This window comes from Athene cunicularia (genome assembly GCF_003259725.1).
Source record: "Athene cunicularia isolate RWA chromosome 3 unlocalized genomic scaffold, athCun1 chr3_part1, whole genome shotgun sequence".
NCBI classification, from domain to species: domain Eukaryota; kingdom Metazoa; phylum Chordata; class Aves; order Strigiformes; family Strigidae; genus Athene; species Athene cunicularia.
Window position 1 is genome coordinate 124,400,247 of NW_020799097.1, and position 27,200 is coordinate 124,427,446.

A 27,200-nucleotide genomic window follows, 5' to 3' on the forward strand; every position below is an offset into this window, starting at 1 on the left:
CCGGAGCCGGGCGGCCGCGGCGTGGAGGTGTGCTGTCGGCTGCGTGGGGCCCCGCGGGTCCGGCCTCGGTCACGGAGGGACCGTAAGGACCGTGTGGTCCCGTCCCTGCTGTGGGCAGGGACATCTGCCTCGGTCGGGCCGTGTCCCCTCGCCACCCCCGGTGAGCCGCGGCCTGCGCTACCCTCCTCCCCGCGGAGGTGCGAGCGGGTGTGAGAGGCTGCTCCGGGTTCTCACCCCAAACACCTTCCCGGTTTGGTTTGGTTTCTGTTTGTCCCCCTGAGGTGGACTGCGTCTCAGGAAAAGTCTTCTTCAGCACAGAGGCGGAGCTGGGCGAGCTGAGGAAACTCAAGTCTGGAGAGCGACTGTTTTTGATGCTTAAAAAACATCCCCCACTTGCAGTTTCTAGAAATAAAGGTGCGTCACTGACTCCTTTCCTCGGGTCATCCCCTCCGGTTTGCTCGCGTGTGTGTGCAGAAACGGGAAGCCCCAGTTCGAGTCCTATTTGTAAAATTAATGCTTGGCTTATTTATTTACGAACATCTGTGGTTCTAATTGTCAGTAATCAATTCTGAAGTGTCTTTCATTCAGATAAGTATTCAGTGCTTTTCTAGTGCTGTGCATGGCTTTAAAACTGTTTGAACTAGTTATCTTACCTGCGTGTGTTCTGCTGGCACTGTGCATGTATTTGTGTAACACCAGCACCTGCCACCTCCTCCAAAAAAAAAAACCCCAAAACCTCAACAAAAAAACCCACCTCACCTTGAAACAGAAGTTTAGTTCTGGATCCTTTGTGTGCATTCTAGCAGTGAGTCATTTTCTTTTAGGCGGAAGTGGATATATCCTATGTCACTTAACTGTTCAGTATGCAGATACCTTGTAATCTCAGTTTGTCAGTGTTGGAATAAGAATTTCAAGTTAGATGGATATCTGCCTGCTGGTGGGATTTTATCTGTGAGATAGCAGATGACCTTCAGCTTTGAGGATCAAATTTAACCATGATTCTGAAATTTAAAATGAGATATTGAAATACTTTGATTTTTTTCTCCCTTGACCAGCTTCAAGGTTCTTAAGTGAATTAGCCTCTTGTAGTCCTCATGCCTCTCTTGTCATATGTAGCCTAAGAGGTCTACCCACAGGTGTAAGTTTAGGTGTGTGTTGGAGACTTTGCAGGATTGAAGGTGGGTTGGTGAATAGCAAGGAGAGATTTCCTTTATAAAAAATCAACTTGTGGGTTTTATTCTGAGCTCTATCAGGGATTCAGGTTTGTGTCTGCTTTTCAGCCCTGGAAAGTGTCTCACATCTCTAATCCTGGACCGAATGCTTTCTGGGGAGGATGGCTGGTCCTGTGTCCCTGGGAATGGCTCTCAGAGCTTGTCTGGTTTTCAAGAGCTGTAGAATTCAATCCCTGCACAGTTTAATCTTGCTTCTACAGAGTTTCTGATCAGAGAGATGCATGGGTCTCTGCGGGTGATGTATGTGAGTGTTGCAAGCTCAGATGTGTCTGTGATGTCTGCCGCTGTTTCGGTTCCTCGATTTGCATGTTAATGGAATCTGAACACAGTCGATGTTAACAGCTGTTCTCAATCCATACTAAATCAAATGCTGAGACTGAACTCCTTAACCTGAAACTGCCTTTTCCTCCAGGGAAAATGCTGCATGAGATTAAAAGCCTTGTCATTGATGAACCAAAGTATTGGCTGGATGGTCTCTCTATTTGGAAAAACATTCATGGGTGTGAGGAGGAAAAAAATTATATGTCTCAAGAAAACCATTTGCCTCTCAAGAGAAAATCACAAGAAGAGACAAATACTGCAACTAAAAAGCAGAAAACGGAACAGACTATGTCTGAGGCATGTCAAGTGGAAGCTGCAGAGAGGTATATGTTGCCAGAGAGAAAGATTGATCAAGACTGCTGGACTGAAAGTAAGACTTACTTAGAAGACCCTTCAAAAAGCAGTGGAGAGAAGCCTGTTGTGAATGAGAAGCTTAGTTTCAGAGTTTCGTGTCGTTGTAGTGGAGCAGTTGCCAAAATACTTCATTCACAGGTATGCTAAAGTATCTGTGTTTTAAAAGCATTTGGCAAAGGTGAAGGGAGATCTGTAGTTTGTCATTTCAACTGTTGTGTGTTTTAGGATAACAAACAGATCTAGCCTTTTCCTGTATTTTCTCAAAAAAAGCCCTTAACCCGTATTTCCCTTAAACAAGTGGAAATACAAGGGCTACTGTTAATTTCTGGTTACTATTACCCTGAATACTTTCACATCGATGTCTTCTATTGAGCCTAAGTACAGATAAGAGGTTGAGGTCACTGGGCCTGTAGAGTCTGAGGGGGTGATCTGATAGTAGCTTACAGCTATTTAAAGGGTCATTGCAAGGATAATGGAGGCAGACTCCTCTCAGTTGTGGCATACAGTGGGAAAGAAAGCACAAACTCAAAACTTTGCAGCTTCCCTGGGCTCTCATTGGGTATTGAGGAGAACTTGTTCTCCAGGAGGGTGGTGCAGCCCTGGGATGTGTCCTGCAGGAGGGGTTAGATCTTGGTCCTTGGGAGAGAATGGTGGTGTAGAGACCTCCAGGCACCCCTTCCATCCAGCCCTCTTCCCACCTATAATACCCTTCTACTGTGAGGAAAAAAAACCACCAACCCTGTGTAGCTGCAATTTATGTAGATTTCTCTTACTTGAAGTTAACAGTAATTTAACTAGATTTTTTTTTTTTTTTTCCCCTTACTCAAACTAGTACCTTGGGAAGGTGGGACACATGAGCCTGCCAGTGTTTGCTTAATTCGTGCTGTGCATTTGAACTCATACTGTGAAGGTAGTCTGAGCTGGATGCCACAAAAGCATTAAAATTGTGAGTTGCAGTTGTGCGTTCACAGATTTTCTCTTGGGTAGTCCAGTTTACAGACATCAGAAATATTTTGTGCGTAATAGGTATTTATAAAACAGTGACAGGTTTTGTTGTAACTTGGGCAGAACTTGAACTTCAGCCACACTGCTGATGAGTGACAGTCATTTTGTCCTGTGGTGTTTGCTCTCTGCCCCTTGCTCGCTTGCTGTGCCCCATTGTACTACTTCTAGTGTTTGTATGAGTTGTTCTGGGGGTAGAGAGAGGCTCTTTCTTTTTTTCCCACGTGTTTCTAAGGATTGTGCAGTCAAAGGCTATCATTTGTAGTTTTCTTAGTTCTGTTAATTTTGCTGCCTGTGACTGTTCTTCCCCCTTGCAGGAGATTGGAAGAGCTGTTGGCATAACGCTCATGAAGCAGTTTGGCTGGCGGGCTGATCTGCGGGACCCCGATCTAGAGGTAATGGTGCTTGTCTGCCAGATGGCGTGTTGATGCTTCCAGAATTGCCCATGATATCTTTTGTTTTGTCCTCTGCTCCCTTTACACTCAGGACTATGGCTGCTTCTTGGGTTTTTGGTGCTGAATTTAACTAGAAATCATCTGATAGTGCTGAACAAAGCTTTTTGGTCAACACTGTGTGTGCCTTTGAGAGCACTGGAATACCAGAACAGCCAGTGTCGGCCTGTATGTCGGGAAGGATCCATACAGGAGATGTCTCAGCATCTGCTGGATTCTGTGTTGGAAATGGAGATCACCTGAGCCAGTGGGCAGCTTGTTTAGCCTCTGTAGGGGAAGAGAGCGAGTAGGAAGGCTATGTCCTTAATGAACTGGACTTGTGCATGCTGTTCATGGAAGAGCCTCCTCCTAGACTGACCCTGGCAAGGAGCTTGATGCAAGCTGTCTGGAGACCTTGGAAAAGACTCATTGCTCTTGACAAGCCATTTTTCCATCCCTGTGCTTCGTATATGGAAGCTGCTCTCTGCACTGATGCTGGGAGGTCTGAGGCTGTCTGTAAAAACTCTTGAGTTCATGTACTGGCTCTGGTTTTCCCAGGCTGTTCATTAAGTACAGCTTTGTTGAGCCTCAGGTGGGACTCTGGTTTCAGAGCAAAAATCTGGACAATTCAGGTTCTGAGGACTGGGATATTGCAAAAGCATTGTTTTTCTTTTCCTGGGGAGGGATTGCAGTCATGCAAGACCTGTTGGGGGCTCAGTCATTTTTGGGGATGCTCCTATGGGACAGGAGGACAATTTGTTTGAGCTGGCTGTATTTCTGGAAGGGTTACACACATTTGTCTTCCATATGAAATGCCCCTTAGTGGCGCTTATGGGGATTTTTTATTGGTTTTGTGTTTGGATTTTTTTTAAAAAGGAGGGGGGTATCTGAATAGCTGAGTGCTAGTATAATATTCTCCTGCTTAGAGTATATGGTTTTATGATTAAAAATATTCAGTGTTAAAAAAATTGGTTCTGTAAAGATTCAGGTGCTTGTTGGTGGATTCTTGACTGACAAAATTCACCTCCCAGCTTGGTTAAACAGTAAATCCTCTGTAAAGTGGCATTCAGATTATCTAGCGTGATTTCTTCCCACTGATCATAGTTGTCTAAAGTGTACATTTTTGTTGTGAAAAACTAGGATCAGAGGTTTATAGAAAAACCTTCTGTGTCTGGTGTAAATGAGTTAAAAGCTATTGTCATGTCAGGTTGAGAGTTTCTAATGTAATTTTTTTCATCTTTCAGATCTTCATACATCTTAATGACATTTACTCAGTGATAGGGATTCCTCTTTTCAGGTAGGCATTCTCCTCACCAGATTTGTCTTGGTAGGGTCAGAACAGGCATTATTTCTAAATAGTCTTGCTGTCCACTGTGAGTAATTATTTTCTGGTTTAATATTCAGTGGACTGCCACATTAGTCTTGTGGTCTGTCTGGAGCTTATCTGAGCATGTAGGCCAGAACTTGTGGTTAAGTTATGAATAAAAGCAGGCTGTTTTCTATCTGTCTGCAGAGCTGTACAGTTCATTTCTTCCTTCATATTACATGGGCTTTTCTTGTGGTTGTACCATTGTTTTACAATGTGTTGCGTTTTGTTTGGGTTTTTTTCCTGTTTTCAGGCTTTCATTAGCAAACAGAGAGTATATCAGAACAGCAGGACTGCGGTCAACAATTGCATGGGCCATGGCATCTCTGGCTGAAATCAGTGTAAGTGGATATTCATGGCAAAGAAATAGAGCCTTGGTTGAAGGGGGTGTTGCTGCTCATCAGGGTTGGAGCTGGAAGCTCTGAGGAAGTACGGTGATTTTAATGCCCTTTGCTCTGATGCATGTGCACAGGGGTTTTGCCTTATCTGTGATCAGAGTGTGCTGTCACTTGCTGTTCAACCAGATACTTGCTGTAATCCCAGGTTCTTCTCAGAAGAGGTGTTACTCCTTGTCCAGATATCAGTCTACTTTGCATGATTTTTTCACTGGCCAGGCTTCAAACCTTCTTTTGGTTTGTTTTCCCAAGGGAAACCAGAAGCGAGTGTGATCTTTTCCACAGATTAATTTGGTACCAATATCCATCTGCAGTCTGCTCCTAACTTTTTTCGTCTGTCACCTCAAGGCTGGATGCTTTGTGTTTAGTGAAACTAGGAATACTTCTTTCTGTATTCTTTTCCAAGCACATTTGGCCTGGTAAACGGGTGATTGTTGTTACTCTGAATTCATGGGCATGTGTAGGTGATGTGTACATCCCCGAGTAAGCTTGTCCTGGGGGAAGAGTCTGTCTTGCTTGGGATGCAGTAACCCCTTTATGTTTGTAGGCAGGTGCCTTTGTGCTGGATCCCATGTGTGGGCTAGGAACGCTACTGCTGGAAGCTGCCAAAGAGTGGCCTGTGAGTATCACAGTGGCAACAGGCAGGATCTTTGCAAGATGGCTTGTAGTTGCATCAAGAGAAATCTGTGCCACAGTTACACCGAACTCCATTACTGGAAAGCTTGAACCAAACTGATCTTTCTAGGCAGTTGTTAAACCTTTCCCCCACAGGAGTGTGAAGGCAAGTCCTAAATATTTGTGCCGGTGGGTGCTGGGAGCCCTAGATTTATACCCCAGGGTTTCTATGAAACTGTGTGCTTCTCCTGGGAATGGAGTTGTCAGTGGGACAGTACAGTCGGTGTCAGTATTAGAGGCAGCATTGCTGTCTGTAGCTAGCTGGGGTCTTGCTGTTAGGACATAGCCTCAATCTTTTTTTTTCAAGTCCAGAGTGTCTGGAGCAGACCAGGACATGAAAGGAGTGAAGATAGCACAGACTTCCTTCCTTCCTCTGTCTTCTGGGTCTGTGTATTGCTCTGTGTAATGCCAGTAGATATCCCAGGAAGGGGTTTGTCTCGGAAGAGCTGTGCAACAAGGCAGTTCTGAGAAGGGTTTATCAAATAAATTCACCTAGCTGTCAGCAAAATGACTTTTCTCTTTTTCTCTCAACAGGAAGCCTGTTACTGGGGCGCTGATATAAGTGATTCACAGTTAGAGGGTGCAGATGTCAATATTAGGACTGCAGACTTGATGGATAAGATTGAGTTACTGAAAGCTTCTGTGAAAGGTATGTCTGTAGGCTTTCCAAGAGAGACACGTGAATTTTTTTGTGGCTCTGGGGCTGTACAGGTAATGTAGGTTCTCCTGGGGGCATGTGTATTTGAGCTGACTGTCCTCGAATAGCTGAGTCATGACTCTGTAGTCCTAGCAAATGGGTAATTATTTGTTCTCCCCTCCCCGCCCCCTGCCTCGGGGAACTTTGGCAATAGTAAACTCGGCAGAAGACAATGAAAATCATTGTCAGACATGAGCAGTAGTTGTCTGTCCTAACAGTAAATTTATGAATACCACAAAGACTGCATACTGTGTCGGAGTTCTTTGTGTCTTACAGGAACACAGCAAGGACAAATCCAAATAAAATGTGGATTGTGACTTAAATGTACCAGAGGAGTAATAGTAGGGACTCAGTAAGCTCAGCTGAATTGTTGATGTTTTGCCGTAGGAGTCTTTTAAATGACAATGCCTTTCTCCTGGAAGAGGTTATCTGTTTGCTCTCAGTTCCTGAGCTAGTCTGTGGAGAAGGCAGTAATTTTATGACCTCATTTGGACCCCAAAGCCTGAGTCTAAATTAGTCCTTTATGAACTTCATGACAGAAAAAAGCTGGCTGTTTTTCCCTGTGCAAGGATGATGAAGTCTGCATATTTTTTTTTACCTTGCAATGTCTGTTTCTTACCAGAATGCTAAGAAATATTATTTCCTGTTTGTAAGAGTATGTATAGCTTTATTTCTTTCTTAAAAGCTGTGATGGGGCTTGGCTTCTAGACTAATGGAAGGTATTTTGATGTCAGGTTTTTCTAGTACTGCACAAGTAATTGGTGTCTTTGTCACTGGTCAGAAGCTGTTATTTCTGCTTGTCTTGAGAAAGACTGCAGGTAACTTGTCCTTCCATTTGTAGATAAAATTGTTATAAATTTCTTCTGCAAGTGTTGATCCAAGGGTGGCCTAAGCAACATCTCCAGCCAGTTCTGGCATCGAATCACAGCAGGGTTTAGGTGGGAAGGGACTGCTGGAGGCCTTTCGTCCTGTCATCTGCTGGAATAGGGCTAACGCCAAAGCTGGGCCAGGTTGCTCAGAGCCTTGTCCTGTCGAGATTTGAAGTAATCTGAGGGGTGGAGAACCAATAGTCTCATCCTCTCACATGGTGGCTGCTCTCTGGCCAGCAGAGCCCTTGTCGCTACAAGGGTGCAGTGCTGCCTCATGATCCAGACAAGTGCCTATTCCCAGAATGCATAAACTCTGGGGAGATACTTGAAAGACACCAGCTCCGACAGAATCCAAGTGATTCTGGCTGTAACCAGATTCTTGAGGGGAGAAAAGTGGGATGGAGAGAAATTTAGCATGTGTTTCCTTGCCATTCATACATGTTCATCTGAACCTCTGCGCTAACTCTTTGCAAGCTTAGCTCCTCTTTCGCGTTGTGCTTGTAAAGATGTGTGTTGAGAAGCAGCAGCTAGATTGGCACCATGCAGTCCCCTGTTCAGAGAGTCCTGCTCTCCTACCACTAGTAATGGGGAATCTGCAAGCTAAACTACACTCTCATGCATTTGTCTTCCCGGTCTGCATTGGGTTGGTAGCTTTGTCGTGCCATTTGCGAGGAAAGGTACAGAAGGAGCTATGAATCCGGGTGTATAACCTGCGAAAGAGCTGGCAGACAGTTTTGTAAGGTGAATGAGGGCACAGCTGCTGTTCATTTTTCACATAGTCAGATGTAAAGACCTGCCTTTCTTCTGCAGCATTGCCCTTGCCTTCAGAAAGCTTTGATGCTGTGATTTCGGATATTCCATTTGGGAAGAAGTTCAAGGTCACAAAAGACATACAGCTCCTACCAGATATTCTCCAGGAAATGGAGAGGTATGTGTGGCCTTTGACATGCTTGGGGTTTGGTGTAAATGTCGTGATGGCTTGTAATCCTAAGTGTTCAGTCAGTTTCAGGTTTGCTTTATTCCAAACACTCTCCAGCTCTGTAATCTGATCCTGTGCAGGCTGTGAAAGTCTGAGTCCTTTATTTTTCCCTTAGAGGCTGTTGTGGCTTGTCTGGCAAGCTCTGGAAGTGCTGATGGTCACCCAGGCTGACAAGGAATGAGCTTGTTGTATGAGCCACGCTCAAAAATGTTCTTTGCAAGGCAGAATGGAGAAAGAGGAGAGGATGACCTAAACAAACTGAAGGCATGGTGTGGTGGTTTAAGCCCTGCTGGGACCGGAGACCACGTTGCCGTTGCCCCTCCCCCACCCTCAGCTGGTCAGGCTGGCAGTGAGGCACAAACCCCAGGTTAAAATATGGAGAAATTTAATACAACAGTGTAATAAGCAATCTGAACAACAACAGTAGCAATGATGACAACAATAAACAGCAATAACAGTAAGCAGGACAAAAAATATACAGAGAAATACCACAAATGGTTACCGATCAAGCCCGCCGTGTGCTCCCCGCCACCAAAACCACAAAGGAAGAAGCTCCCGTGCCCGGACCTGACTTCAGCATGATATGAATAACCTGGCTGGAGATCCTTCCCCTCTCTGCTGGGGAAAATTAACCCTATCCTAGCTGAACCAGGACACATGGCCAGGCAAATAATGCAATAATCCTTTCTTGGTTGAGGTCTGCTTGTATAAAATCATAGGCTTTCCTTTTGGGTCCACAACTAAGCTTTCACTAGGATCTCTGGCAGGAAGGATCTCAGACCAAAAAATGGTGGTACGTGTTTTACTTTCTGTATATACTTTGTGTATACTGGCGTATCCAGCTCACCACCTGGTCTGCTTTTAGATGCCTCCTTTCCTCTCTTGCCCTGTCTGCATCAGAATTGAACCAAGGTAATAGCAGGCTGCTTTTATGGGGCAGTTCAAACCATCTGACCCTTTATTTCATTCCATGGCTGAAAATGCTCTTTCTGTAAGGTTGCTCTTCAATGGGTGTTGATGTTGCTCACCCAGCGCAGGAATGTGGTGGGAAGATGGTGAAGAGGTGAGGTAGCTCCACATAACGGCAGGGAAATATTACATCAGCTTACCCTGACCCTGCCTCCCTTTGGCCATGCTTGTCTTGTGGTCTCATTTGTTCTGTTGGGCCATCCTAAGCAAAATATTTCCTTGGGAGGGTGGAGGTGAGGAAGGGACCATTACTATGAGAGTTCCATGTGTAAGACTGTTCAATCCACTTCCTGTGAACAGAGCCAGGATAGTCTTTTCTTTCCCCTATTTCAAAGCCAAGTGTAATATTTGCTCATGTAGTAAAAAAAAAAAAAACTGCAAACAATGCTTACTTTTAATCTGCTTCCTGAGTTTGAAAGCCATTAAGGATGAGTGGAACATGGAAAGAACAGACCTTTTAAAGTTTCCAAAGGGAAAGGCCAGCTTCAGAATTGCCTTACCAACCTGAGAAGCTCTTACTGCTCTGGAAAGCAGTTCCTCTGCAGAGTGGTGGAGGCTTATGTGACCCAAATATGAGGTTTGAAGGTTATAGTGCCCTCAATCCTTGGGAGAATACTAAGAGGGAAAAAAATTGAGTCCATCTTCCGTGTTAACCCAATGGAAAGAACTCCCAAGGCTGGAAAAGTTTGCTAGTCAAGAGAGGCCCAGTTCTCCCATTTAGGAATATTTATAAAGATAGGGTATTTAAACTTCACAGGGAGATGCAGCTTATGAGTTGACCCATGACCCTGAACATGCTTAGGTGTTTATTGAATGCAGCTGGCATCTGAGTGTCAGCAGTGTTGAGTTCTGCACAGATCAAAGAATGCCAGGCAGGATGAACACCTAATCTGATTTTCTTTTCTTGCAATTGCCAGAGTACTTCGTGTTGGAGGGACTGTTGTATTGCTGCTGAGCCAAGATCTCTGTAAGCATATGGATGGCATTACCAAGTGTGCTGAAAATGACTCTCCTAATGCCGTTTCTGATAGCACAAGTGAAACTGCCACTGCAAAAGCCCTGAATATTGACAGGGATTCTTCTTCCTTGATGAATGGTGCTGAAGAATCCTTTCTCAGCAGCCGACAGACACAGTTTGGGAGTCTGGTGCCAGATGGCATCTATGGGGTTAGTCTTGGAAAGACAGATGCTTTCATATACAGATGCAGGAAGATCTCTACTGTTGGGAATCAGCAGATTTCTTGCACTATGCCAAAGTGACCTTGAATCCCGATACAGCTGAAAAGCAGCATGACAGTCATCTGGTAAAGGCCTGCTGATCCAAGCCCTGTACCATTTGTTAGCTTACCACATTTTCTGTGGATGTCCTAAGGTGCTGCTTTTCTCTTTGTTTTTTAGGAGAGGTGGAAGATGCCTGTTAGTGTTTCAGATGTTTTTACTGTAAAATACTGTAACGAGAGTCATCAAATCCTTGCTTAGGGAATGCCTCTCAGTATTGGGAGGAGTTCCTTTGGGAGAGAAAAGCTTCATTTGCAGAACTACAAAAACAAATGTGATAATACTAAGTGCAAATGGATTTTCACTTTCAGCAGGGTTGGTTTTTTTAGGAAGCACATCTTATCTGAAGAAGTCTCCAACTGTTTTTGAGGGCTGGGTGTATGCTTTACCTTGCAATCTTGTATTTTATTTTGTAGCTTGTTTCTGCTGAGTTTGAAATGTCACTATTCAGATCTCTTGGAGTGGAAAATAAACTATTTTCTGTATTAATTCTTTGCAGCGTTTACATGTGTCTGGCGGGTATGCTTTAACTTTTTAGGGTGCACAGACTTATTTCTAGCAAAAAAATTAATGCTTCTCACTTGGTAATGTTACTCTAAGGGCACTACATGGAAGATGGAAAAACTTGCCAAGTGGATGAACAATTAGAAGTGACTTCTACCTGCAAGAGAAGCATGTGGAAGAACTCTTCTGAAAAGAGAGAGGTCTATGCAAAAGGTATTTGAGGAGGAATAGTCTAATTCAAGGCTTTCCTGTGGCTGCTCACAGCAAAGTATTTTTATGGAGAATTACTGCGGATTGCTTTCTGAAGCTGTTTTAGACAAGGATTTGCAACTTGGCAAGCTGGCAGGGACTTGTGCATTGTGTTCCTCTGCCATGATTAGTATGGAGATAATCAGTAGCGTGTCTGGTTTGGTTTGGGCTTTTTTTGCCTTTCTTTTAAAGTTTGTTGTGCATAGCCTGTTGAAAGTGTTGCTTTATCTGTGTGGTTTCCACAACGGAGCCTCTACTCTGGAGATCTTAGAATTTGAAGTAAGAACCTGTGGTGCAGAGTGAACTACGGGGAGACTTGAAGGGAATGAGGATATGAGACTGATATGATCCTGCTGCTGTGAGTCCTGCTGTTTGGCTGTTACCTGGAAACATGCTAGTGCGCTGCAAGCAGGGATTTTTGGCTTAAACCAGTATTTTTGTAATCTGCCCTCCCATCCAAGTTCAGCTTTTGGAGAGGCTTTGGAGAAGACAATAATGAATTAATCACAAGAAAGGTAGTGGGTAACTTGTTCTTGCCATTAGCTGTCTGTATCAAATACGCAGAGTCAACAGTAACATGTTTCTTCTACCGAACACCAGTGTAAGTTTTTGGTAGGAGATGAAGCTTCATGTGGGTTGCTTAGTTCTTAATATAGCCCAGGGATATAAACGCTGGGTGTAACACTGTTTTCAGTGAGGGTCTGAAAGGAAGATGATGCTTGGATTTTCAGATTTTGTTTTGTTTTTTTTTTTAGTGAAGCTATGCTGACATGATAGATAGCTAAAATGTTAATACTGCAAAGTAAAACACAGGATTTAAAATCTGCTCCTGTGTCCAGAGATGTCTCCTTTGAAGACTGCTAAAATTAGGGTGAAAATGAGTTACTACTTTATAAGACGGTTGATACCACTGTAACACAACACAGTCAGCTATTAGAGGTTTTTTTTTGAGCTGAGTATTCTGCAGTGTTGCATGTCACATTTTCATTCTCATGGTTTTGTTTCCTGTGTCTCAGTAAACTTACTTGTCAAGTAATTTATCTTCATCTAAAGTCTAGTTGAGACACTGATAGCAAAATTGCTTTTCTGATTGCAGTTATTGTGATGAATGGTACACTTTGTTCATCAAAATCAGCAAAAAGACAATGGAAAGGTGAACTGTCATCTGAACTATTGCACATTATATAGAACTAAGAGCAAATGCTTAACTGAACTAACATGATAAAATGATATTGTGTAAAAGAGTGAAAGAAAGGGAGAGGGGGGGCAACAAGAGAGAGAAGTGCCTGTACTTTATAAAGCATGAACAAGGACGTCCATAAATCTCCTTACTCAAGACCAGTAATGAGCCTAGACTAAGACACTGCAAGCTTGTAAAATCATCACATTCCAGGCCAAGGGTGAAAAGCACACTGTGAGGAGGACCTATGGCCTTCCTCCCAAAGACCACCTCCCATGATTTGAAGACCCCGACCCGTAATTTCCAGCAGCATCTGCGCAAGTGTAAAGGACTGATGAGCTAATTACCATACTCAGCGGGAGTAGGCGGGTTTAGGTAATGTATAAGTATAGGCGTTTAATGAATATGCAATGCTTTGTAGTATCAAATTAAGACAAAATTCCTTGAGAGATGCGGGCCGTTGTTGGAGCAGGAGACTCCCCGGCTGCCCAGCGCTGTTTTGCTTGTTGCCGCTTGCTAAATAAAACTCTGACTCAGCCAAATTTAAAAGTCAGTTTATAACAGTTATGTGTCAGAAAAATTCTTGAATTTCACCTTCTGTTCAGTTTTCTCATCCACAGTGACAAAGAGTAAAAGTTAGTTCTGCTGTTGTACAAGTCATTTCTGTCCTTTGTGGTTTTGTATTTCACTGCTGCAAGGAATTTAATTGTGTCGGGTGGCCAGCAAAGTGTAAAAGAAGAGTTAGGGTTTTTTGGTTGTGAAAAAGAGACACTATCTGTCTACTCAGTTTCAGGAAATATGCCTGGAGTTAAATGAGGTGGTTGCTTAATTTTGTTTGCTTTGTATTTACTTAATCTCTCATTTTAGAAAAACTTGTCTGTGTCTTATTATTAAAGTGCCATTCTTATCATCCCTGTTTCCAGGCCCTCTGAAATTTATGCCATCCTTTTAGGGTCTGGGGTTCTAAGTGCTGCATGTGGTATTCTGACAGAGACCATGTTTCTCTTGTTTGCCCCCATCCGAATACCTTTGGCTTTGGTAGTAACTGCACAGAGATTTGGAGCATATTCTGAGGTGATTTGAGGTCCATTTCTTTTGTTCATATGATTAGTTTATATCATAGCACATCGTGGGGGAAATCATTGCTTTGGTTTAATAAAAGTTGAACTTCTTTTGCCATCTGACAGATCATTCATCTAGCTTGAGTGGGCCCTTCCAAAGATTTTCAGCATTTTATCACAACTGTTGGAATTCCAGTAAAAGAAGCGCCTTTTCTTTTGTAATTAGTGAGATTATTGTTCCTGCAAAGGTATCTGTTATACCATGTCTGCCTTAAATCAGTTATTTTCATCGTTTTGATTTGATATCCTACTGTTGTCACAGAGACAACAGAGTAAATATTTCCTATTTAACTAGGTAGTGCTTCTCCAGCTTGACTTAGTAGTTGGTGGATTTCTCTTTAAACTCCTCCCCACATGTGGCAATCTAGAGCTCTGGAAGGGAATTGTTCTTTTAGCTACCGGTAGAATGAGGATCTCTAGATGATTGTCCAGAGCAGACATTGTATAAATGCTGTGCTCTTTTAGTGAAGTGACTGCATTTTGACCCAGGCTTTGGTCTTTGATCTTGGCTTCTGGAAGCCCTGTGTAATGCATTCCCATTGACATAATGAAATCTCCATGCGAAGGAATTAGTTTCAGGCTCCTGCTCCTGGAAACAGGAATGGGAGGAAAAACTCTTGACTTTTGCTGTTAACTTCCTCATCAGAAAGCCTGGGAGCTTGAGCGCTTAAGGTGCAAAAGGAAACAAAAACTGAACATGTGTTTTCTTACATGAGCCTCTTTGAATTTTTTGGTTGCATTTGCCAACTCAGAAATGTTTGTTTGAAATTGTTCTTCAGCCCTTATTAATGCTGCCATCTGAAACCTGTAATTGTCAACTTCAGTGTGATTATGCTAAATGAAAGCGTAAGGCAGTGTCCTCCACACACTGAGCTGTTGTATGGTGCGTATGCATGAACCCTCAAAGTAAGAGGACTGAAGTACCGTATGTTTCTTAATCTCTCATTTCTGTGAGTTTAGGCAAGGAATTGCTTCACAGCTGATTACTTCAGAGGTATTTGATGCAATCTCATAAAGCCTGTCAGGGGTACCTAATCTTCATCCTTTGCAAGGAACCCTTGTGTCACTACAGTCAGGATGATCTAATACCCAGACTATCAAAGGCAATTCACATTCTTACTTGTGACAACACCTTCAGTGCTAATAACCCGAATGGCATAGGATGCAAAGTGATATCTTAGTCAGATTGACTTCATGTTTTCTTAAGTCACAGTTTATGCCCTTGAGGAGTTGCTATCCTGCTGTTCCTGAAGGCATTGGTGACCTGCATGAAATCAGGTTTTGTGCCTCCTTTCTGCCTTTCATGAGCCCAGGCAGATGCTGGTCCAGAGAATGGCCAGCTGGCCAGAGAGTCCCACTACCGCTGGTGTTGAAAAAAGGAAGTAAGGTCTTAAGCTGAAGGTGAAAAAGCAAGGTTTGTGCTTTTCTTCCCACGATTTTCAACAGTTCTTCAGCATCCTTTTTCTCAGGAGAAGAAATCCCTTTGCAGTGGAAGGGGGGCTGCTGCTGGGACTCTATTCCTTTGGCTGGGATTTTGCATCTTCTGCTCCAGATGTATCTTTTTTTTTTTTTTTTTTTTTTTTTTTTTTTTTTTAAAACTAGAATTGGGTGTTTCTTGACTGAAACTGGCAATGGAGACTAAATATTTTCATGCTTAAGATACAATTGTACCAAACCAGTTGAGTTCACTTATTGAAGAAAAGGATAATTACTGCCTTTTAGTGTAAGACAAAATACGCTGTTCTAAAAAATAGCAAGCATGGCAAGTGAGGTGCGAGAGGAAAGAATGTAATTGGAGAACAGTTAAATGAAACTGACTAAAATTTCAGTGAGAGGTTTTTTGGTTTTAAGTACTATGTTTTCAACCCATGTGATACACAAACCTCTACAGAACAAAAGAAATGAGGAGGATGACAAGGCAGAAAAGAACTCACCTGGAGAGAGTGTAGAGGGAGAAGAATAAAGAAGGCAAGGCTGAGCCTTACTCTCTGGGAATTGAGTACATTTCTGGAAATTCTCTTGGAGACTCTGATTAGGACTTCATTGTGTGCTAGATATGTGCTTGAACTGTCCTTACCTTGTGATTTTGCAAAGTACATAATGCCCTACAGGTCTGTTACCAGCCTGCAGGTGCTGCTCTATTAGTATGGCTAGACTTGTTGAACAATCTGGGAAGTAAAATGTCCAGACTTCTTGATTAACTTGTATTGTTGGTGTTCCCCTTCAAGATTTAATATCAGGGGGTAGGGAAGTACTTTATTCTCTGGTTTGATCCTTAAGGTCTATGTAGGCAAGAAGGGAAAGAAGTTGCTACTTTCTTCCATTTTTTTTCTTTTACAGTTCTGGAAATGATTAGAAATGTCTTTATTGCATGCACATTAAAAAAAAAAAAATAAAATCAAGGGACGCCAGTCTGTTACTATGTAGCTCCAGAAGTGTATGTTCACCACGCTTCTTTTGTTCACACTGAAAGCTGTGGTCTCACATTATCTTGTCTAGTCTTGTCTATTTGGCTTTTTATGTCAGTTCCCATTGCTGGAGTACTTGGCCGTGCATGATGTGGGTTATCAGCACAGTTAAGCTGAGCAGCCATGCTGCGTCTCCCTGTGGAACTGAAAAGATAAAACAGGGAAGGAGACTTGTATAGTGGGGAGAGAACCATAGGACTCAGCAGACTCAGGTGATGTCAGCTTTTGAAATAGGTAGTATTTGCGTAGGACACAGAACAGTGCTGTATGCATTCTCTGAGCTGTGGACAGGGCTGGGGGTACCTTGCAGCTGGAGTACCTTGCCCTCATGCTGTGCTGATGGGGATAACAACTGGCATCTTGCAGCTGAATCACATATTTTTAGCAGCCTGTGGATACCTCGGTGGTTTTAGCTACCCTCTGTTTGCTCAGCAAGCTCAGTTTCTCGCTGTAGTTGTCCCTTCCAGTTCAGTAGAGGCTTGACTCCCTTGTCTTCAGACAGGCAGCATCCACATTCCAGAAGCGTGGCACTGGCTTTCTTTACAAGTTTTGCAGATTGGGGGAGCATGTGAATAATGTTAATAATGTTTAGGCACCTACTCTAAAGCTTATGCTACCTTAATATTTTGGATGCAATGAAAACACTGGTCAAGTACTGGAAGAATCAGGTCCTTTCCCAGAGATGCCTATCCATATGTGAAAATAATTACTTGTGTGCTCCTCAGTGTTTGAAAGTTTAAAAGTCTACCCAGGATACAGCAAGCCATCAGCAACACACCATGGAGAGTAGACAGTGTGTTGTGATGTTAACTTGCAGCGTGTGGTTTGAAACTTGATTTCAGTTAAATAAAACACATGTGAATATCAGATTTCTTTTTAAAAAGAACCAAGTGGATAGGTTACCAGTACATTAATGTGTTGGGAGAAACGTCAAACATATTTTCTTAGGTAATGGCTTAGCCAGTTCTGTTGGAATTTGTTGTGTTACATTTGACATTTATTGACAGCCGTATTTGAGAAGTGGTTTTGGGTTGCAACAATTGATGAATATGAGCTTAGTGTCTGTATTCAACATTTTGGACAATGGCTTCTGGTTTAAAAGCTCTTTTGAGTTATGCTGAAGGGTGCTACAGCAGTGCACTGAAAGAATTTTGACATTGAACTTTCCTGGTTTTTCAACTTGCTTATAGAGTCGCAAGTTATGTGTGAAGTAAAATGGTTATTTTAGGGCTTCAGACTTTTTTTACCTATGAAGTTCTTGAAGTTAGTAAGAATTAGTTGTTTTTTGGGAACTGTGTGTGTCTGGTAAACAAACTTCAGAATAACTTTAGAAATAATTTACCAGATTAGCTGTAATTTGCCCTTATCACTTAAGAAATTTCAGAGGAGCCCCACTATAAGATACTGAATTACAAAATGGCATTTAACATGTTTTTCTTTAAAAAAAAAAAGCTGTCAAATATCTGTTACCAACATTCTCTTACATCTCAATGTCTTTCTCACCTTCTCTCTTTAACTTAGCTATAAAACCCCTGCACACCCCAAAAAAAGTCTCTGTTGGGTTTTTAATTTTGTACGTGATTTTTTTTCAAAAAATCAAGAAGTAAGAACCTTTTGTAGAAAGACAGGGACAGTTGGGGTACCAAAGAATAAGACTTGGATAAATGCCACATCTGTGTCAGTGTTTTATCTGGACATAAGCTGTGCGCAGTCAATAAATTTATGTGCTTACCGAGTTTACTGAAAGGTTGCAGCAGCAGCGTGCTATTGAATGTTTTTTGCTCAGGAAGATGATCAGGAAGGGTGTTGCACACGTGGCCAAAAATAGCAAAGTTTTGTCATGTTTTTAAGAACCTGGGCTATTGGCAGGACATATGAAGACCGACACAGTGGGGTCTGGGGGGCAGGGGGAAGAGCCCTACCCTGGGGGCTTGTTTCTGGAGCACTTCACCGTGCTGCCCTGGGGCGGAGTGCATCACAGTTTGGCTTTTTGGGAGCCCTTCAGCATCTGTTTTTTGGGGAGTTCATGCCTTCAAGGGAGAAGCCTGGGGGTTGTGTACTAGCCACCTTGAACTCTGCTTTGGGGGTGGGGAGGCCTGGTACTGTTTTCCAAGTGCTGACAGTGGCTGTGGCCTGTGCTTACAGTTGTATGAAACCAGCCTGGATCTGTGACAGTTCGTGAAGAGTTATGGTTAGAGACGAGCTGAACGCCATACCTGATGATGGTGAGTATGTCTGTTACTGGTGGTACACAGTATGAATATATACAAAGTGATCTCAAAGTGCAGAAATAATCTAAAAGAAACGCAATGCTCTGTAATTACCTGTATGCTCTGAAGTAACCAGCTACATCATTCGTTAGCTTTTGTGAAACGGTTCTGCAAAAAGGGGTTTGGGGCTGGCACATGTGACAATGGAATGTTCTTTGGCTGTATTTCAGGAACGGTGGCTATGAAAAGCAATCCGAGTGGTGTGTTTTATTAACCAGATGAGTGTAGGTTAACCATGCAGCAGTACCTTATGTCTGCCCAGAATGGGCAATGCCTTTGCCTGGAGCTTTGTTTGGGCCATGACCTTTTTGAAAGGCTTGAGTTCCAGACGAGAGCATCAGTGATCAGATGCACAGAAAGAAGGCAGGACAGCTGAAGGGGAGAGTAAAGGTTGTGTAGTCTAGGCAAGAGAAAATTTGGGGAGAAAGAGGAAAGAAAGGGGAGGTGCTGCAGAGAGACAGGGAATCACCTTCTGGGTCCTCTGTAACAAGAAGCTGGGATTAAGGCCAGGAGGGAATTCTGGGGTGATCAGGCTGGTAAGTGCTGCAGTAGGGGTCAGAGAGAGATGGCACAGCTTTTCACCAGAGTCCTGAACATCAATCCCCAAAGTGTCAGCATTGGGTAGGGCACTTTAGGTGATTCTCTCTCCTTTTGAGGAGAGAGACTAACCAGATGGTCTCTGGAAGGTCTCTTTCTGTATTTATGATTCATGAATAGATGACATTTATGTCCCTACAGGGAAAAGGGCTTTGGAGAGCAATGGTGATGATTATGATGATGGCAAACCAAATTAATACGACTGTAATGAACGTTTGATAGCTGATGAGGAAGAGGAGTGCGAGCCTGTTGATGAAGATTCTGACTGGGAACCAAGTTCAAAAGACAAGGATAACAAAGAAGTTGAAACACTTTTGCAAGGAGCACGTAGATTTGTTAAGACCTAAATGTAGCTGCAGGGAGCAACATTATGAATGTCCGATCTGTGTTAAAACATGGATGCACCAGGAGAGGAATTGCTTTGGAAACTGTTCTTTCCTCAGTGGTGTAGCTGCTACAGGAAGATCATAATGGGGGCGGGGGGATTCAGAAATGCCTTTCTCTTTCCTATGTATTATTTTGGTGGTTTTTTTGTTGTTGTTGTCTTAAGTGGTGGAGCCGGAGGATGGAGCTCTGAAATTGTATTCTGTGGCAACTGAAGTAGGACTTTTTAAAAAGAGAATTTCCTCATCTATTTCTTTTCCTGAACCATTAGTGTCTCATACTATTGAACTATATTTTTAATGGCTGTTCGTGCTTCATCTTCCGGTGCTTGGAATAAATATCGGCATTAGGTTTTTGCTTTCATCACAGCAGTACCTCTTTCTGTGCCTGTACAGGACTGGAATTGTGTTCAGTTCACAACAAAGCTGACATGCTGATGGCTGTAGTTTTGCACCATTAAACGTTAACAGACTGTGGGAAAAACTTGTAACTGTGTGTGTCTGATTTCTAAGGACTTCCCTGGAAGATCTTGACTTCAGTGTGTTCACCACTTTCCTGAGCTTTCTAGAAAGAAATTTAGTCTGCCTTGAGTTAAAATATTTTAGTATGTTTGCAGGCAGATGACTGGAGCCATGTGAATTTGACACTTCCCGTGGACACCAGTCCTGAAATCCTGTGTGGCTCTGGCTCACCTGTGACCATCTGCCAAACCATGGTGGAAAAGGGGCATCCAGGTACACTCAAGCTTTTCAGTTGGGTGGAAAAATGTTCTCTGCAGGCGCCCTTCAAGAACGTCAGCTTCAGGTGTTACGTGTTCCACAACACAGCCTCAGCATGAGCAGCAGTGCCACAGCCCGGGCCCTCAGAAGCAGCAGACCTTTAGATTTGCCCCTTCTGCTTACCAGGGATACTGCATGGGAGCTCAGAGCAGAAGGATTTTCTTCACTCTGCATTTATTATGTGTGAAGCTGGGTGGTGGTTGGGGGAAGAAATAGGCTGAAATACGGGAAGCTAAAGGTCAGAAGAAAGGAAGGAAACTGAAGAATTGCAGTTCAACTCCTGACCAAAATCCTGAAGCACTTGGTTGCTATTGCTGAAGAGCTTTTGGCTGCAGCAGATAGCCGTTGTGGAGAATTTCAGCTGGAGTTGCGAAGTCTAGTACACGTATGTGTAACTCAACTTGGCATCTTCCTGTTACAAACAGGGTCTAGTAACCTTCCAACACAGAGTTGCCTTGTCTCACCTCTGCCGTTCCTGAGCAGACAGATACGGGAATACCCAAAAGGCATGGGAAACTTCTGCTTGTGAAGAGCATCGGGACTTTCCAGAGCCTTTTCAGAGCTTTGTATTACATGCATGATATGCCTAAAATGGTGACATGAGGTTCACAAAATCCAGCATTAAAAGGTCTGGTCTTTGAATATCAAGCAATTGCTATATCCAGGATAAAAAAATTGTCAGGATGCCTTGAAAAGAATAAGAATAGCCAGTGCTACTAGAAATTTTCTTTGGATGGAGTATGGTTTTCCTGTACTTGAAACAAGTAAGCATAACACCTTACAAAAGTGTCCTGGTTCAGCCAGTATATAGTGAAGTTTTTCCCCAGCAGAGAGAGAGGGGTAAGGGATCTCCAGCCAGGTTATTCATACCATGCTGACGTCAGGTCCAGGGGTGGAGCCTTTTTACTTTCGCTTCTGGTTTTGAGTTTTTGCCATACACGCGGCGGGTTCGCTCCGTGATCATTTAGCGGTATTTCTCTGTATATCTTTTGTCTTGTTCACTGTTATTGCTGTTTATTGTTGTTACCATTGATACTGTTGCTGTTCAGATTGTTCTATCACTCTGTTGTATTAAATTTCTTGTTATTTTAGCCGGGGTCTGTGTTTAACTTCCAACCCGACCGGTGCGGGTGGGGGAGGGGCAACGGCCACGTGCTCTCTCATCCCGGCAAGGATTAAACCTTGCACAAAAAGGAGTTACACAAAGGAATAATGAGCCAGAACAATTTATATATACTACATTAAGTGTCCTAAACAACTCTGCAGCTCAAGAGAAAAAAGCAAAAAGACAAATCCAAACCAAAATCACTAGCAGACTTCTTCAAGGCTGGATGGTTGTACTGGGCCTGGCTGAGCTGGAATTGGTTTTCCCCTATAGCAGCCCTCATGGTGCTCTGTTTTATGCTGGGAGCTGGCAGGGTGTTGGCAGCACCCTGGGGTTGTGGCTACTGCTGAGCAGTGCTTACACAGCACCAAGGCTCTTTCCGACATTTTTTCCCCCAGTGGGATGAGGTGGGCAAGAACTTGGGAGGGGACACAGCCAGGACAGCTGACCCAAACCGACCAAAGGGATATTCCATACCATATGACGTCTGCTCAGTATAAAGGTGGGAGAAAGGAGGGAGGGGGTGGGGTCACCCTTGGTCCTCCGAGGCAACCACTACGTGTATCAGAGCCCTGCCTCTTCCTGAGAAGGCCCGACAGCGCCTCTTCATGGGAAGTAGAGAATAAATCTGTTTTCTTTTGCTTCCACGCTCAGACCTTTGCTTCACTTTGCTTAAATTAAAACTGCTTTTGTTTTACCCACAAGGGTTGGTCTATGTTATTTTCTTTCCCCTCTTTGCCCTGTTGAGAAAATAACGGGAAAGGGGGGAAGTGATAGAGCGACTTGGTGGATACCTGGCATTTAGCCAAAGTCAAACCACCACAATGGTTCACAATCCTAGGCACTGCAGTATGAAATTGTCCATAAAACTCAACACAGCACCACTACTCTTAATCAAGGAAAAACCCAACAGTTCTGTTCCTCATTATTTCCCATAACATTCACTTTTCAGTTCTCAGACAATTTTACATGTCAACACCAGGCCAGTCAGAACATTTTTGAGAGCTCCATTTGTATTGGGCGATACAAATACTTCTTAAAGATTTGCAAATCTAAGAGACAGTTTACAGAAACTGATTTAAAAGAGCAAAAAACTCCAAAGCGATGTACTCTTTGAGGGCTGCACAGTGATGCGCTCCAATAAAAGCCAGGTGAGGAAGTGCTCCAAAAGATGGTGACCAGCTCCCAAAAAAGCTGATAGGTGAAAGGCTCCCCAAAAACCCAAAGCATGAAGCACTTCAAAAATGCTGGGCATTGTAGCATTCCAGAAAAAAAGCCGAACAGTGAAGCACTTCAAAAGAAGCCTCTTGGTAAAGAGGTCTGAAAAAGCCCCAGGTGTGATGTGCTCCTAAAACCCAAAATGTGGACTGCTCTGAAAAAGACTCAGAGCAGAGAAGTCCCAACAAAGGCCCAGGGTTGACAGCTCCCAAAAAGCTCAAGGGTGGAAGACTCCCAAGAAAACAAATGGTGAAGGGCTCCTAAACAGTGTGTGTGTCATCCCGTCGTCGTCCGTCCCCTCCCTCCCCCCCCAATCAAATGGTGAAGCATCCCCGAAGGACCGCCCAGGGAAGCACTCCAGAAAGAGCCCCAGGGTGGAGCACCCCCAAAAAGCCCTGGTGTGCAGCACTCAAAAATGAGAAGGTGAATGAACCTGAAAAAAGCAAACAGTGAAGCACTTGTCTGTGGTGGTGCTGTGAAGCACTCCAGAAATGCTGGGCATTGTAGCATTCCTTAAAAACGTGAAACTATAAAGGTCTCCCAAAAAACAAAATAGTGAAGGACTCAAAAAAAGCCCCAGGGGGCAGAACTCCCAAAAATACCCTGGGACAGAAGGCTCCCAAAAAGCTCCTAGGAGCTGGGCTCCCCCCCAAAAAACAGTGATGATGCACTCCTCCAAGCAGGTGTGGTGAAGCACTTCTCCAAGGCAATAGCAGTGAAGGACTCAAAAAACGCCAGGCATTCCAGAATTCCAAAAAACCTCCAAAACTTAAAGGAGTCACCAAAAACAAAATGGTGAAGCACTCTGAAAAGCCCCAACGTAGCAAGCACCCAAAAAATCACTGGGATGAAGTGCTCAAAATACTGAAATGATGAAGCACTTCAAAAAAAAAAAAAACCAAAAAAACAGGCATTGTAGAATTTCAAAAAACCCCACAAACCTTAAAGGGCTTCCAAAGAACAAAATCATGTATTGTTCCAAAAAGCCCCAGGGTGGAGAGTGTCCAAAAAACCACTGGGATGAAGCACTCAAAACATCCAAATGGTGAAATGCTTTGAAGAAGCCCCGGGCTGGAGTGCTCCAAAAAAAGCACTGGGGGGAGAGGTCCCAAAAAGCTCTGGGGTGGGGAGCCCATAAAAAACAGCAGGGGTGAAGCATTCAAAATATCCCATGAGTGAAACACTTTGAAAAAGCTCTGAGGTGGAGACCTCTCAAAAATCCTCAGGCCAAAGCACTCCCAAAAATCCCTGGGCTAGAGTGCCTCAGAAAAGCCACGTGATGGAGATACAAAAAAGCAGCAGTGAACAGCTCCCAGAAAACAAATGCTGGTGCACTTGATGGCTTCGGGGCAATGCACTCCTCCAAGGCAGTGGCAGTGAAGCACTCGTGCAGGGCAGCGTTGGTCCAAAAATGCCAGGCACTGTAGAATTCCAGGAAAAAAAAAATCTTAAGGGCCTCCCCGAAGAAAAAAAAGGTGAAGCACTCCAAAAAGCCCCAGAGTGGAGAGCTCCCAAAACCACCAGGACAAAGCACTCGAAGTATCTGTACGGTAAAATGCTTCGAAAAAGCCCCAGGATGGAGAACTCCCAAAAAAGCGCTGGGGTGGAGAGCTCCCAGAAAGCACCAGGGTGGAGAGGTCCCAAAAAGCCCTGGGCTGGAGAGCTCCCAAGAAACCAAACAGCAAACAGCTCCCAGAATACCAAACACTGATCCACCCCTCCAGGGCGGTGCGGTGATGCAGTCCAGTAAGAACTGGGCATTTTAGCACTGAAGAGAAAAGCGGTGCTATGAAACGCTCCGAAAAAAGCTATTGTCATGTCAGGTTGAGAGTTTCTAATGTAATTTTTTTCATCTTTCAGATCTTCATACATCTTAATGACATTTACTCAGTGATAGGGATTCCTCTTTTCAGGTAGGCATTCTCCTCACCAGATTTGTCTTGGTAGGGTCAGAACAGGCATCATTTCTAAATAGTCTTGCTGTCCACTGTGAGTAATTACTTTCTGGTTTAATATTCAGTGGACTGCCACATTAGTCTTGTGGTCTGTCTGGAGCTTATCTGAGCATGTAGGCCAGACTTTATGGTTAAGTTGTGGATAAAAGCAGGCTGGTTTCTATCTGTCTGTCTGCAGATCTGTCCAGTTCATTTCTTCTTTCTTATTACATGGGCCTTTCTTGTGGTTGTACCATTGTTTTACAGTGTGTTGCGTTTTGTTTTTTGTTTTTTGTTTTTTTTTTTTCCTGTTTTCAGAACAGAGAGTATATCAGAACAGCAGGATTGTGGTCAACAATTTCATTGGCTATGGCATCTCTGGCTGAAATCTGTATAAGTGAATATTCGTGGCAAAGACGTAGTGTTGTTGCGGAGGATATCGGACCTGCACAACTCTATGAGTTATAACAAGCAAAGCCATTTATTTTTCTAATAGTACATACATATGCTCTCGCCAAAGCTCTTACTTCATAATTAGCAAATCAGCAATTAGACAGCTATCCACCTTTTCTCCTATCAGCATAAGACCACTCTAACATGCGCTGTGCAGACCAATCACCTTCTTGTTCATGCGCTGTTCATGCGGCGGTAACTTCTCACAGTTCAGGACTTTCCCACAGTTCAGTGTTGCAGGTGTCTGTTGTTTTGCCCTGCCACCTTGGCACAACTGAGCAGTTTCTTTCTCCCAAGGCCTGTTTCTCATCAAAGCCTTGCTGCTTCTCAGAGGCTGTGCAAAGCTGACAGTCTTTGACAGGCTCCCCCATCTCCCCCTTCTTTGTTTTATAGCTGCACCTGCAAGACTTGTTTCAGAGCTTTATCAATTAAGGTTTACACAAACTTCAAAAAACACAGTATACCTAAACCAATTCTACAGAAGGCTAAAATTAATACAGCAGTTACAGTTACTAGTTGAAAAGAGTAGGACAGTCTTTGACTAAGTATTAAAAAATAAGGAAGATACAGTTACTTAGTTAATGGGGTACTAATATTCCGATCTGCAATTGCTGGGGAACCCTGGATGCAGCAAGAGTTTAGAGTGCCCTTCTTTGCCAGAAGGGTGTCGACTCCTACGTGATGCGTCCGTCCATAGGTGAGGCATCCAAAGTCACTGCAAGCAGGTCCAGCCTCTAAATCAACAGGCCAAAATAACTGGCAATTTTCTTTGAGCGGAAACATCTGATCTCATCCTCCTGTTGGGTTCCACCCCGAGCCTGGCCAGCACTCAAGGGGGAAAACCAAGGGAGTTTCTAACAAGGTTAAACACTTGAGTTCTTAATTCTTAATATTACTAAACAAAGTTGAATGCACACATTCTTATAGCATTTCATCCTTAACAATAATTACATTTTGTCTAAACTACATCTTTCACTAGTGACTAGTAAGCCTAGCTATTTCATTAAGGAGTTGCAATTACTGTTAGCATTTTCTCTTTAAAGAGTTGGCAACCATAGTGTGATTAAGGACAGAGATAGTGATTTTGTCCCACTGCAGTGGGAAACATTACCTGTATATTCTGCTTAAATTATCAGTTGAACAGACCACAAACTGTCAGCACAGGGGCATTCACAGCACCCACAGCTGGCTCCTGGGTTCTACCACAAGCTGACTCTCACACCTCAGGTATGGTCACCCACACCTTGCCAGTAACCACTGGGGACTGTGACCTGCGAAGACACAAGCATAACCTCTTCCCCAGGTTATTAAAGGAAATGGTCCTTCCCAGTTACCCCTTTCTAGGTTTTATGTTCACACTTGAGCCTTGCCCTGGACTTCTCGTTGATCTGGTATCTGTGATGAGAAGTGATGCAATATTGGTGGCACCTGTGAGACAGGGGAAATGTTTAAAAAGTTCATGATATATAATGCTTTATTTAGCCTTTCAGTGAGGTGTGGATTGATACCCTCCATCTCCCCCTTTTTGTTGTTGTAACAGATGCTTTAGTGTGCCAGTGTCCTGTCCGGTCGGTGAGTGGGGAATGCCAGTCAGATGCTTGACTCCCCACTGTATGGCAGGATGCAAACACTGCTCCAGCAAAGTTACTAACAGACACATGTACATATTTTAATATTTCAAATGCAGCCAAGTGAGTGACATCAGGTTGGCATAATTCTGAGAAGGTGAGTCCCCAAGGGTTGTCTCCACTAGCTGTTGAAGAGATGGAGTCTTTCTGGTATTCAGGGCAAGCCACAATGATGTCTTTAGCCTGATGCCTTGATAAAGAAAACTGTTTTTGTATTGCCCTGGCATTCTGGTGGAAAAAATGCATGTGAAAGCTGTGCTTGCTCGAAGACATTTGTATTAGCCAGTGTAACATGTGCATAGTAACTGGAACAATGATACACACAAGTTCCTGACCAGCAAGTAATAGTAGGCGCTGCCTACCTTTCATGATCAGTTTGGCAAATATTTCTGGATGAGTAGTGACCATCTTGTGCATTTGGTGTGACAAAAAAAATCCATTCAACAATAAAAAGAGGGTTACTAAGTGTTTCATCCCACTGAAACAGCAGAGCCTATGACTGCCCTGGAAGGTTAAATAATACCAGTTGATATGGATGGCTGGGCACACGTTGCAATGCTTGTCTTTCTGAGATGGCCTTAGCCACACTGTGGAGACCTTGTTTCGCTTTCTCTGTAAGTACTCTGGGTGATGTCAGTGAGGGATCTCCTTGCAAAATATCAAAACAAGCTATGCAGATCATCATTAGTTAGGCACAACAGCCGTATCCAATTTATGGCTCCCAACAATTTCTGTAAATCAT

At 43.4% G+C, this 27,200-nt stretch overlaps 1 protein-coding gene across 1 annotated transcript; it reads left to right on the forward strand.

The window, feature by feature from the left end:
* The first annotated feature begins 6 nt into the window (after positions 1–6).
* THUMPD2 (THUMP domain containing 2) lies at positions 7–11,057 on the forward strand. Its single transcript, XM_026844825.1, has 9 exons — positions 7–414; positions 1,645–2,045; positions 3,227–3,304; positions 4,585–4,637; positions 4,960–5,047; positions 5,649–5,720; positions 6,311–6,425; positions 8,153–8,270; positions 10,208–11,057. The coding sequence occupies exons 1-9, from the start codon at positions 372–374 to the stop codon at positions 10,548–10,550; spliced, it is 1,311 nt and encodes a 436-aa protein (XP_026700626.1). The 5' UTR covers positions 7–371; the 3' UTR covers positions 10,551–11,057.
* Positions 11,058–27,200: the final 16,143 nt, after the last annotated feature.